Genomic DNA, 13,620 nt, shown 5'->3' with positions numbered 1-13,620 from the left:
TAGTCCCTACCCTATCAACAGGTCCAAACAGAATCTGTGGACATTTCCGCATTTTCTGCGCTGATTCTGCAGGAAAACATGGTAAAATGTGTAAATTAGAGCTTAGAGTATGATACTCTTAAGGGGTTACTTTATGACTCACATCAGCACTGCCGAATACAACTTTTTTTTGGGAATTAAGCATTAGCTTCAGTGTTAACCCTAGTACCACGTTGCGCATCTGTCAAGCATTGTAACGCGCCACTCAAAGTTCAAACCATTTCAACTTTCACCCTGTTGCTGCTGAAATTTGGAAGCGGCAGACCAGCAGGCAATGATTATCAGACATATTCAGATGATGTATCATTAAGTGGGAGATGCCAGAGCTAAAGTCAAGTTCTCTGCAATGCTTTTCCTGTAGAGATCAAAGCGGTGCATTGATGCCCCAACGCAAGTCATATGCAAGCACCTTTATTGGTAGCTGAAAGCATACCTAAATTAGCCACAATATTTAAAAGCAAACATGCAAGGGATGGAGGAAGTGTAGAACTTTTGTGAATGACATGTTGCATTTCTGCGGAAATCAGCTGAGCTTTCTGCTGAGTTCTGTGCGCACAGATTCCGTCTGGATCTTATCAGAACTCACACACTGTTCGGGTTATAACAGAGCATGTTGAGTTGTAGGTTCTCGTCCCAGTGTCTCAGAATGATGAAGAGTTGATTGGCTGCGGCTTTGACCGATGGTAGGTCTCGTCCTTCTGGGATAATCTGTTCGTCAAGCCACATGCTCGCCTTGGCTGCGATCAGCTCCCATTCGATGAAATAACTGGCTGAGCTGTGTTCCAGCCAGGCCAGAGCTACTGCTGTGGCCCACACCATGCCCTCGAGGTCTTGCATGGCCTTTTGCAGGCTCCCTGGGAAGCCCGGCAAGGGAGATTTTGCAATCTTTGACTCCGACCCTCGTTCGCTGTCATGCAAAGAATTAATGGCCGACGGTGGGGCCTCGGTTGACATTGAAGAGAAGCCTGCTAACGACGAGAGCTCATCCCCCATTCGAGGACTTTCGGCTGGCGTGGAGGATAAAGATGGGCGAGAAACAAGCTCCTCAAATTCAGAGTTCAGGTGTGAGTCTTTGGGTGGAGCAGAAGCGCCGCGATGGACCTCCAAGCTCTCTGAACGGCGAGAGCTGGAGTGGGATAGGTGGGTTAGGCTGATTCTGTGACTACTGAAGGGTGACGTCCACTTCAGCTTGTCCATGGGCACGTTGATAGCGTCACACAAGGCACTGTCCAACATGAATGCCCCACAGGACAGCTGCAATGACACCTGGAAAAGGGAGTAGAGCAGGAAACCAAATATCTTTCAATGCTTTTTCTATTTACTGCTAAAATCTTTTTCTGTTTAACTGCTAAAATCAATAAACAAAGTGACATGTCATTCACTTTTGTGTTAAATAAATATGGTGGACTACTGGAATGACATAAAGTCAGTAAATGATGACAGAACTTCCATTTCTCGGTAAAGAATTCCTTTAAGGTCTTTAAGCTGCATCTATAATGTCAATTACATTGACACCACAAATGAACGTTTGGATCAATTGGCCCAGTTCAATGAACATTTACTACAAAAATACTTGAACATAATGAGTGAAAGTCCCATAACCCCAAAAGTTATAATTCTGTTCAAATACAACATCTTATTTAAAGTAACTAGACTTACTGATTATGAGATATTGATCTACATTTATGCTTGTTAAATGACCTGTTACCGTAATCACTATACGTAAAGAGCTTTTTCCTGCAAGGCGAGTATTGATCAGCTATTCAAAGCTTGTGAGGCAAATGGATGCAAAACACACAGTGACATCATTATTTTGTAGTGGTAGGCTTTTAAACTGCTTCTGAACAACCCCAAAAAAGTGGTTCTAAACTAAAGACCTAGATTTTACACTGGACATCAAATGACAAGCCAACACCGTACCAAAGTTTTATCATTCAAAAGTTAACAAAAATGACTTTAAAGTAATGTTCTGGGTTTAATACAAGTTAAGCTCAATCAACAGCATTTGTGGCATATTGTTAATTTAACACAATAATAATTTCAACTCATCCTTCATTTATTAAAAAACATGCGTTTACAGTAAGGCACTTACAATGGAAGTGGGGCTAGTCCATAACTGCTAAAATACACAACTTTTCAAAAGTATAGCCACAAGAGGTAAATATTTTAGGTGTTAACATGATTTTAGTGTGATAAAATCATTTACTAACCTTATCTGTTTAATCAGCAAAAACTGTCTACTTTTGGAGGTAGGGCTTTCAGCATTGCTGCACCAAAATTTCCATGAAATTACATTTCTAATGATCTTTAAAGAGCACATTTATTAACACTGTGCTTTTCAACAGATCCCTGCAATGCTGTTGTCTCTGTATTATTCATGTTTCATGTTTGTGTTTCAGTCATGCATGCTTGCTCACATGTTTGAATTTACTTTATATGTTTGTTTCTACATTTTGTCTATGCTTTGTGAAGCATCCTTGGGTCCTTGAAAGGCACTATATAAATAAATATTATTGTTATCTCCAATATCGGGATTACCGTACAGGCTTTTGTTGTCATGGCCACAAAGTTGTAATATTGGATATAACTTCACACAGATATGGTTAGTAAGTGATTTTATCACACTAAAATAGTTAAAACATATAATGTTTATATCTCGTGGTTATACTTTTGAAACGGTGTGTATTTTAGTGCTTATGGACTGGCCCATTCACATTTTAAGTGCCTTACACTGCCTACGATTTTTTCTTCTTTTTTCTTTCTTTTTTTTTTTTTTAAATAAATGAGAGACGAGTTGAAATAATTTTTTGTGGAAATCAACATTATGCCACAAATGCTGTTCACTGAACTCAGAACACTGCCTTAAAATGAAACATTGAAATGTATTAGTATTACAATTAACTGCATAGGCTCAACAATATGCAATAATTTAGGCTGAATAGAAAACTGACAATTTGGTTTCTAAATGTATAATCACAATTCATTGCATCAATCAAATTGTAGTCTGCACAAACCTTGTTTATCTTCAGTGCAAATGTTCTCGTATATAACAGTTTGGGGCATATATTATTTATTTTTTATCTAGTGGAGGTTTTTTCATAGGTTTGAAGTATGAGAGCATGTAAAGCAACCTGTCCGTCTTAGCATCTGACTAATTTAACTAGCTTCTACCAAGTACAGTACGGTTGGATTGGATGCACGGCCACTGACATCAACAAAATATATACTGAAAGTGTTTTCTCCTCCCTTTTAAAAATGTATTTGTATCCAGTTATTTTACTTTATCCTAACTATGCACAATTACACAGTTAGTTTCATTTTAATATTTACATTAGACAATGTTTTTTCTTGCTGTTTGTGACCCTATCAGAACAGACTTGCGACCTCCTTCTGTGTCACGACCCACCAGTTGAGAAGCACTACCAAAAAGCATCAACATTTTGAAAGCAGAAAATGTCAATAGAAACCAGAGAGATGTAGTCTTTGTTGTCATTTTCGCTTTCTCCCATCGAGTTGCTGATTTTGCTTTGCGTTCGACTCATGAATCCTCTGGCAGCTTTCGTCAGGAGACGTGTCCTGGTCAGACTCAGCTTGCTAGAGGCAAAAAGAAACATCATCTTTAACTCTGGTGCCTCAATGTCTTCATTAAATGCAAAGACACGTCTAATGTGCTTTTTTTTTCTTTGTGATATCTGGCCCTTCATTTATTTGAAAAATGTGCACGCCTCCTCGAGAGCACTGCTCCTCACATTTATGTCATTACTTTAGCTGAAGTGACAGCTAGAGGGAGAGCTGTGAAAGAGATTCCAGACAGGCGAGGGGAAGTGTTTATTTTGGTGTCTAGTGTGTCGTGTTGCTACAGTCCCTGTTGACAGAACCAGTTTAAGGCTAGTTTATGCTGGTAGAGCTGGTTCGTTATGCTAGTTTAAGGAATAGCTCACCACAAAAAGTGAATTGGAAAAAGACTTCACAAAGTTTATTTGACATATAATGACATAATATCAAGTTCGAAAATGCATAAAACCACATTAACCCTCCTATGGTCTTCATAAATGAGCCCTTTCTATAGTAAAAATGTGCATGTACCTTGCAGATGGATTTTTTTGCACACCATGCTGGTTTTAATGTCTCTTGAGAGCCAGTCCACACACCTTTGTTTCTGTGTGTGTGTGTGTGTGTGTGTGCATGCGTGCTCTGCATTGTGGGTGTGTTTCTTCACTTTTCTGAGTGTGTGTTTAGCATTGTAGCTGATTTATTGGTTTTATTTGACAAAAAACAAAACGCTTTGTGTTAAAGACTGACCAGTTAATTTTTATGTGTGAGTAAGTGTGTGTGTGTCTGTTTTGCACACTGGATGTTTTATAGTCTCACCCTTTATTTCTGTGTGTGTTTTTTCTGCATTGTGGTTGATTTATTGACTGTATTTGGCAAATAATAAATATTGCTCTTTGTTGGTCTTTCCCATTTATTTTCAAAGGTGTCTTTTTGGGGGGGGTTACGACCACTTAGACTTATCGAATCATGCCCAACATTTTTTTTTGTTTTTTGTTTTTTGTTTTGGTATGTTCAGATTGCAAGTAGAGGAAAAGTCATCTAGACTTGTACCGCTCAGATAAAAGGAAACCATTTTTATTAAATCGGCAAAAATGATTCCGGTCAAAAATGACCAAAGTCCATAGGAGGGTTAAAAGTAATCGATACGACTCATGCACTATATTCCAAGTCTTCTGAAGATATACGATAACTTTGTGAGATGAACAGACTAAAATCAGTAAATCGTTACAAGTATTCACACTCAAATTAAATCACTAATGAAGTGCAAAAATCAAATATGGTGGCTACATCAATAATGTCAAACCTCATTGTTTTTTGGGACAAGACATCATGACGATTGGCCACAAAACACAATGAGAACCAATGAGGTTTGATGTTATCGAAGTTGTCATATTGCATTTCAGTGCTTTACCAATGATTTGATTTCATTTGAGAGTGAATAACCACATAAATTTCATCCTGTTCAACTTCGTAGCATATAATGCAGGAGTATTGTCAATTACATTTACTGTCATTTTATGGTGTTTTTTCCTTTTACGAGCATGACAGACCAGAATCACTATTCACATGCATCACATGGCAAATAAGCACTGTGAAGACTTTAAACTCACCTTTTGTGTTTACCGGAAGAGATAAAGTCATGCGGATTTAGTGGAACATAATGACAGAATTTGCATTATTATGCATGGTTAAGATGGGAGTTTGTTGTCTTGTTCAAAGACATGACAGCAGTGGTCACAGGAAGGGCAAGGCTTAGACAAGTTATAATTTCTGAATGCCACAAACTCTAATTATAACTGAAACAAAGTGTGTGTGGCTAATATCCAGTTTTTGTACTACTTTAACCCTTGTGCGACCTTCGGGACATTTTTGTCTTTCATTTTTGTTTTTTCGATCATTTTGGCTGTGTTAATGCCAACGGCATAAATTTTGCCAAAGGTGTGTATTTTTGGGGGAATTTTGATATTTCAACCTCAATTGAATTATATAAACAAACTGGCATTTAAAGGGTTAAAATCCTGGAAATGAATGAACATTTGGTAGTTCTGATCAGGACTGATGTTGGTTAAAAATATTTACTCATTGAAAGTGGAAAATAATATCAATATATAATATTATGGCAGTTTTTTGACATGGACATTTTTGTCCTCTAAGGACCTCTGAGTAACTTTTTTAAATTGATGCACAAGGGTTAAGCTGGAGTGCCCATCACGTCATGAGTTTACTTAAACGCAAAGCATTCAGGCTATTTTTCTTTTTTTTTTTTTAAAGGGCAAATTATTGAATTTTTACGTCAACAGAACAAAGCACACTCGTTGTTAAAGGGTATTTGTCACATTGACTCACACTGATTAATTGTAAGAAAGCAGTTATATACTTCACATAAATATAAAACTTGACTGCATTTATCATTAGCATGACAACAATTGAGCTAGCTTCATTAGCATAGATTTTCCAGTAACAAGCTTCCTTTTCCATTTTTTAAATCCTATAATTGTTGAAAAAAATTATACATTTTAAAAAGATATTCCCCCTTAAAGTGTGAAATCAAACTTAAAGTTTTGCTGCTTTTAGTCCATATCTATTAGCTTTAAGTCCATCTATATGCTAGTGTACTTCTATATGATGACAAAATTAGTTTTCAGAAGATATAAGCATTTAAAATCTGCAGTCTCTCTTTTCCAGCTAAAAAGACCCAGAAAAATGTATGACTCACAATATACTGCATTAATTTTGACCAATCAAATGTTTTCTAGAACAAGAACGTCCCCACCCCATCACTGAGCCTAACATATTACCAAACATCTCCTTTTGTGTTTCATGTTCCAAGTCACAGGGGTCTGGAACAACATGAGGATGAGCAGAATTGAGGATTGATAGAATTTTCATTTTTGGGTGAACTATCCCTTTAACTACTTTAAATTATGAGTAGCTTGGCAAGCTACAGATTCAAATGAGGCTCAACGTTGACATTCATTACTGTCGGGCATTTCTTGTTCACTGAATCTCTAGGATAAAATCAGCTACATATCTGCGCACATCTTTGTGGTCGTACTGTCAGTGTAAACATCTCATGTCTTTAGTCTTTTTAATGAATAATGAATATCTGTCGTGGTCTATTCTCTATGAGTATTGAACTCATTACATGCACCCACAGAATAACAAAAGCAATCAAAATGCAAATGTGACTCATGATGTAAAACAATGGAGCATGAACAACACAAACTGTTGAAATATTCATTTGTGTTCCGTGAATTACAGTGTTTGTATTTCCATAACTTGATTTGTAGAAGTTGTTTGCAGGTTGTCTATGGCTTCTATATCATGTTTTCTGTCTCCACCCACCTGGTAGAGAAAAGGCTCTCCACTGATCTTTGTGAGTGGTCTGAGGTCACAGACGGACTCCTTTGAGAGGCTGAAAGAGAGAGCAGACACAGTAGGTTGGCATTCTGCTCGTTTCAATGCACCAGTACACATTCAAACACATCCACCGATCAGCCACAACATTAAAACCACCTGCCTAATATTGTGTAGATCCCCCTCATGCCACCAAAACAGAACATTCTGAGATGATATTCTTCTCACCACAATTGTGCAGAGCGGTTATCTGAGTTACCATACACTTTGTCAGTTTGAACCAGTCTGGCCATTCTCTGTTGACCTCTCTCATCAACAAGGCATTTCCGTCCGCAGAACTGCAGGAGACAAAGTCTACGGTAACTCAGATAACCGCTCTGTACAATTGTGGTGAGAAGAATAGCATCTCAGAATGCTATTCTGAGATGCAGGTTGGCACTGTTTTGGCAGCAAGAGGGGGACCTACACAATATTAGGCAGGTGGTTTTAATATTGTAGCTGATAGGTGTACACTGCGCTCCACGGCAAAGGGCAAAGAGCACTCAACAAACTTGACAATGTTCCTCAAGGTCACAACAAACTTACAAATTCATTAGCTATAAAAACATTAATATGATTATGCCACTTCAGTGACTAATGCCGTTGTGTTTGCTTGACATGCACAATCTGCAAGATCTGCAAGGATTAGTTTTACTTTTACCCTGCAATGGTTCTCAAATTAGCAGTTTACAAGAATAAGGTCTTAATTTTTGGTCTGTTTCTCACATAAAGCTATCATATGGCTTCAGAAGACTTAGGGGGTATACACTTGGTCACTTCATGCATTTATACTGACCAGATAGCGAGAAGACCAAGTGTAAATGACCTCTAAGACAGATTCGAGACAGATCAATCCGATCACTGTTAACCTCCGGAGACCAGACAAAACTCGGTAAAGTTAGTGAGGTTTCGTTCGTGAACAAATCTGTCTTTTTGAATGAATCTTTTAAGTGAATTAATAGTTCTCTTTCACCACCATACACTGACTCGTTCACTGATGTCTCTCCCTTTTGAAGCCAATGAGCTCTGCTGCTTTTCAGGCCTGTAAAGACTGACTATAGTACGAGCCAATAGCTTTCGAGTGTGTGCTGTGAAGGAGAATATCATTGGTTTGACCCGCTGAACGAATAAGCCCCGTCACTGAACTAGACGGTCATTTGAGTCTGAACGTGATGTGAGGTGATTTGTAAACGAAGTGAATATACTGGCAAACTCATTCACGAATGACTTGTGAACAAAGATCTGCTGAAAGACTGAACAAGATGGAGGTTTGTCATTCGTTAAGTTCGGCATGTGAGTCAATCACGTTCAACAAAAAGAGACGGGTGAAATGCACTTAAGACAAGTTTATAGATATGCACAAAACATAATCCCCAATTTATGAATGTGTAAAAATGACATGAATTACGGATGGAAATGTTGTGCTTTTATGCACAGTGTAAGATATTTAGGCTTTTCTTAAACTTTTTATTTGTCTTGGTAATAATTAAGCCCAGCATTTGACAAAATATAGGGAAAATAAGACCTGCCTTTTGTGGTGAAAACGGTTATGGTGTTTAAACTCTATTTTTAAAGTGTCTTCCTCCTTTTGTAGACATGCAAATTCCATTTGTCTTCCTTTGTTGTGCTTATAAAGACTGACTTTAGCGTGAGCCAATAGCATTGAGAGGGGGCTGTGAAGGAGCATATCATTGGTTGGATCACCTGAACGAATACACTCCTTCAATGAACTCAGCATTTCGTTTGTGACATAAACGAACTGTATGTACTGATAAACTCGTTCGCGACCAACATGTATGAATCAGCCTTCATGAATGCTGACCGGCTGAACGAGAGGAGGAGCTGCATGTCATTCGTTCATATCGTCAATCTCACTCAACAAGAAAAGGAGCCGGATTAATTATGGATAAAAGTGAATGATGACCACACATTACACTGACGGATGTTATTGAAACTCATAATTATTTTTAGGCTAGCACTGTTGTCCTTATTTTTATAGCTTGATAAAAAGCCATGCTCAGCAGTTCACAGTATGATATATATGTTTTGTTATTATTTGTGGGGAAATACTTACGATGTTTAAAACGCTCTGCAGTGCTGAAGGCTCTTACTAGAATTTGAATAAAGGATAATTAGGCCTTGTTCAGACTGCCACTAAAAATCTGATTTTTTGCATATCCAGATTGTATCCAGATGAATTTTTGATAGTCTGGACAGCAAAAAACTACATGAAATCTGATTTTACCGAATCTGATTCAAACCAGATCGGGAGGTGGTTTCAAATGCGATTGAAATCAGATTTTTTTCAGATGTGTCTCAGTCCGGACGCTCTGGCTGCTCAAATCGGATTTCAAATGGTCTTTTGCGTCACACTTAACGCGACACACAACGATGACGTCAAAAATCGGTGACTGCAGCACGGAACATCACAATATTTACCAGTCTCCTGTTCTGCACCGTGACTGGACAGAGCGCTTATTTGGAGAGCGAGATGATGCACCTCCATTTTTCCCGCATCTGTTTTGAAAGCATCATCACGTGGGTACACCTACGTCGTTACCAAAGCAACCCATGCAGATAGGTTGGTTATGTCTGAATGCGCAAATCTGATTTGATCACTTGCAATTAATAGTGTGGACAATCTGCCTGAAAAAAATCTGATTTGCCTGCAGTCTGAACATAGCCTTAGACTTATTCTGGTTGAGTGACTGCTTTTGGTTCAACGCAATTACTTACAAGGTAATTTGGCGCCATCTGCAGGCACAAAGGCCTAACTTGAAGATATGGTCAGTGAACGGATCAATGAACGAATCTGAACTAATCTTTTTGGTTAACGGAATCAAAAGAATCGAGTCACTGAAATGAATCAAAGTCACCACCACTAGGCCAAGTGTAAATGCATCTGGCTGTTCAAGCCACACATGTAAACTTTACTCAGAAATAACAGATGTTACAGATTGTTTGCATAGGGCTCGTGTTGCGCTATAAATGATAACAAAGTAAGAAACAGGTGCACGTTGTAGGAGAGACAGAACTTTGAAGAAATTTAAACTAAACACTGACATTAAGTGCAGATGACGTACATGGACAAATCGTAACTACAACAAGCCCTGAGGAGAAAAATACACAGCATGCGCACACAGATACTTGCACGCGGTACGGAGTCACTTGAAATCAAATGATAAATCACATCTTTTAAATTCACTGCCTGGTATTAGCATAATCGTGGAAGTGAACTGGAAGTTTTATTTGCATATAGTGTTGGAATTGAAGATCGGATTTGTATCCATTTGGCGGTTACTGGGGATGTATCGGTATGAAATGTTCACAGTACGATATCGTTCACAAAAAATACAACAGTATCACGGTATTAAGGTGCCTTGTTAAAAATATTAGAAAAATACAGCAACGAGTCATCTGACTGAATAATGGCCCAGGATGTGTTGCTGGGACATTTTTCTGGATGAATAAATACATTTGAAATCTTTATCTTAGTTCGCTGATGAAGTCCCTACCTGATTTTTGAAATGCAGGCAACATTATAAATAATAATACATAGGCCTATAGGCCTATTAAAATATGACTTTTTTTCCCCCAGGTATTTCCCATTAGGTGTATCTTGTGAATAAAGGATAAACAATGCCAGGGGAAATGTATAAAAATTATACATAATTTTCTTTTTTTTTTTTTTTTAAATGCTGTTTTGGAATATAATAATAATGGTAAGACAGGTAAAAAAAAAATTGTGATCTTGTTCTCCCCTTTATGGTAGCATTAACACCACTCAGTTTTCTACTGTTTTCACACAGTATACAGATTTACATTTGAGATATATTTAAAAAAAAAAAAAAAAAAAACACAATTTCTATCACGCTGTTTGTCTCGCGCATCCACAAATGTCTGACTGGCTCGTTTCTAAAAGCTTAAAACTGTTTAGATGCAGTAGACCTACCACTTCTCTGGTGTTCGCATTTCATGCCATGTGTGATCTTGTTGAGCTACGATGGTTATTAAATGACACCATACAAAGAGTGCAAATGACACGTCCTGTCATGCACACATGCACGCCCACACGCCCACCACACACACACACACACACACACACACGTGCGAGTGAGAGGCCGGGGGAGGGGGGAGTGTTAATTTGACCTTTTGATGTCAGATTGACTATATATGCGTTAGGCCTACTACAGCATAATAACGTCGTATTTAATTTGATTCCAAATGAGACCCCCCAATAAAGTGCAAATTAGTTTTGCAGGGGGTCTCCTGTCTGTCTCTGCCATGCAGTTCGGTCGTGTGGCTTTTAAATTAAGTTACGGTTGAGTGGAACAGGAGACCTACCTCGCAATTTAGAGATTTATTTGATCAAGTTTATTCACCTTATGCGCCAGAGAAACTAGCGTGCAGCCATCTTGAAAATGTTGGCTTGGAACTTCCGTTCTACTGGTCGCTATAGATATCTGTGGTGTTGATGTCAAAGTGTAATTAGCTAGCGAAGTGGATTTACGGTTATAGAGTTGTCAAAATCTATCATGAGTATTTTAAGCTGTTCAGGGGATGCCATAACATCTGGAAGCAGAGCGGGGAGATTTTGAAACAAGAGTACTTCATTCATAAATCCACAATGTCCTACCTTCATGCTGTGGTTGTACTGATATTCTACTGTGCTCATTCAACTCCAAGAGACAACACAAAATCATTAAAATATCTCTGTAGGACACATCTGGCCTTCTTTTCGTGTCATTCACCCATCGTGTAATTGTTAAAGTGAGAAGATTTTTTGAGTGTTGAACCGGGATGGGGAAGGGTGCAACTATATGCCTATTTATTCATACACACAGACATACACACATCTACATGTATGTTTTATTTTATATTCCGATTTAAACCATTTTAAATCACATTTAAGCCTCTAAAAATGTAGGGTGACAAATTAATTTTTAAAAGTACAACTGTAGTTTGCTTTAATGTTATGAACGTGCATATTTAATAAGAGCTGTCACTGTTGAACGTTTCATATCAACTGCACATTTTAACACAAATAATTAACAATTTGAAGAAAAAAAATTAAGCACAATTACACATATAAAAATTTAACGTTTGTATCATGAAAAAGTGCAGTGTGTCATAGCTGTCTAAATGTGGTCTGCCAGGTCCAATTTACCTCTGCGGGTGTTGGAAAAAATGAATATTTAGAGTGCCAGTAAAATCACCTCACTTGCATTTTCACGTAGTAAAGGGGTGCTGTAGACTCACACCATCAACTCTTGGTGAAAAAGAAAAAAAAACTTTCTGTGCTCCCACACATAATCCATTTTGATCCACTCTTCTCAGTAGCTTCAATACAAACAGGAAGTTAGATGACAAAATTCGGAAGAGTGGAGCGCGGAAAAGGGGCGGGGCTGAATAATGTGAATATGATGCTGTGTAAATATAGCCGATTCTCTCTGAATTGAACTGATATTTACAATGGAAACTTTAATTCCTTTATTTGCATTTAAGGGGGAAAAAATTAAAGAAATACAGTGAATGCAATAACGTGAATTATAAATGTCAATGGTTTCATAACCGTCTCTTTTTAAAATCGTGGTATACAGTGAAACCGTGACACCGTTACATCCCTTGCCATGACACATTAATGTGGCCAAGTGTGAATAGTAAGAGTGGCTTGAAAATTTCTCCTTTGAGAAAAAAGTCATACTGGTATGAAACAACATAGTGGTGAGTAAATTTTCATTTGACTGTATTTGGGTTAAGTATTCCTTTAATAACTGAGACAATCAACTCTAAAGACAAAATCTAGACAGAAAAAAAAGTTAGCTGGTAATGGACTCACCTTCAGTAAAGCTACATCGTTCCCAACTGGAGGATGAGGGTGTTTTGCAAGGGGAATGGGCTCCATCCTCAACATCTGTAGAACAAAGAAGACTTTAAATGCATTTAAACACTGTAGCTTTTGATGCTGACCAAGTCTGAAAGCAAGATTAACTCGTTTGGTTGTTGTGAATGTGGACAGTTTGCAAAGCGGCCGAAGTTTTGCTGTAACCAAAATGGTGTGATATCCTCAGGACATTGTGACAAAGATATATTCATACTTTTGTGTCAATATACAAAAGTCTCTTCAAGATACAGTCTCACTTCCTGTTTGGCATGTTTGCCATCAACATTGTTAGGGGCAGGAGTAGCAGAAAACGGTATGTCAATCTGTTCTGAATGACCGAAACTCAAATTAAAGATCTTGAAAAATTGGCAATCATAGTATTCAACAAGCCCACAAGAGCATATGGAGAGATGCAGCATGATGTTAAGCCAAATTGCTCCAAAGTAGCCAGTAGGTGTCACTGTCCCCAAACTGCTCAGGTACTGTCAGGACACGGTATCAAAGACAATTACCAAATTTCGTTTCAATACACCAAAGCCTTGCCAAGATACAGTCCCACTATCTGTGTGGTGTCCTTTACATTAAATTTGTTGACGCATTGCACAAAAATACTTTGGTATATCAAAAGAAGTTTAAGTACTTATTTAGACTTTTCGGCATCACTACAAGATAATCTGATCCAAGTTCTAATGACCAGAAAATCTACTAGGAAAGAAATTGAAACCTAGCATGAACACGACATGACC

At 38.0% G+C, this 13,620-nt stretch overlaps 1 protein-coding gene across 1 annotated transcript in view; it reads right to left on the bottom strand.

Annotated features, from left to right (window-relative positions):
- Positions 1–621: 621 nt before the first annotated feature.
- The window catches only part of LOC127418740 (von Willebrand factor A domain-containing protein 5B1-like), a 62,295-nt gene continuing 49,296 nt past the window's right edge, over positions 622–13,620 (bottom strand). Inside the window, exons 18-21 of the mRNA XM_051659508.1 lie at positions 12,830–12,904; positions 6,940–7,009; positions 3,507–3,633; positions 622–1,305 (exon numbers count right to left, since the gene is read on the bottom strand). Coding sequence (XP_051515468.1) covers positions 622–1,305; positions 3,507–3,633; positions 6,940–7,009; positions 12,830–12,904 — 956 coding nt within the window. The remainder of the gene's footprint in view (positions 1,306–3,506; positions 3,634–6,939; positions 7,010–12,829; positions 12,905–13,620) is intronic.

The sequence above is a fragment of the Myxocyprinus asiaticus genome, chromosome 28 (genome assembly GCF_019703515.2).
Source record: "Myxocyprinus asiaticus isolate MX2 ecotype Aquarium Trade chromosome 28, UBuf_Myxa_2, whole genome shotgun sequence".
Classification (NCBI taxonomy): domain Eukaryota; kingdom Metazoa; phylum Chordata; class Actinopteri; order Cypriniformes; family Catostomidae; genus Myxocyprinus; species Myxocyprinus asiaticus.
This window is presented reverse-complemented; position numbering and strand designations above follow the sequence as displayed.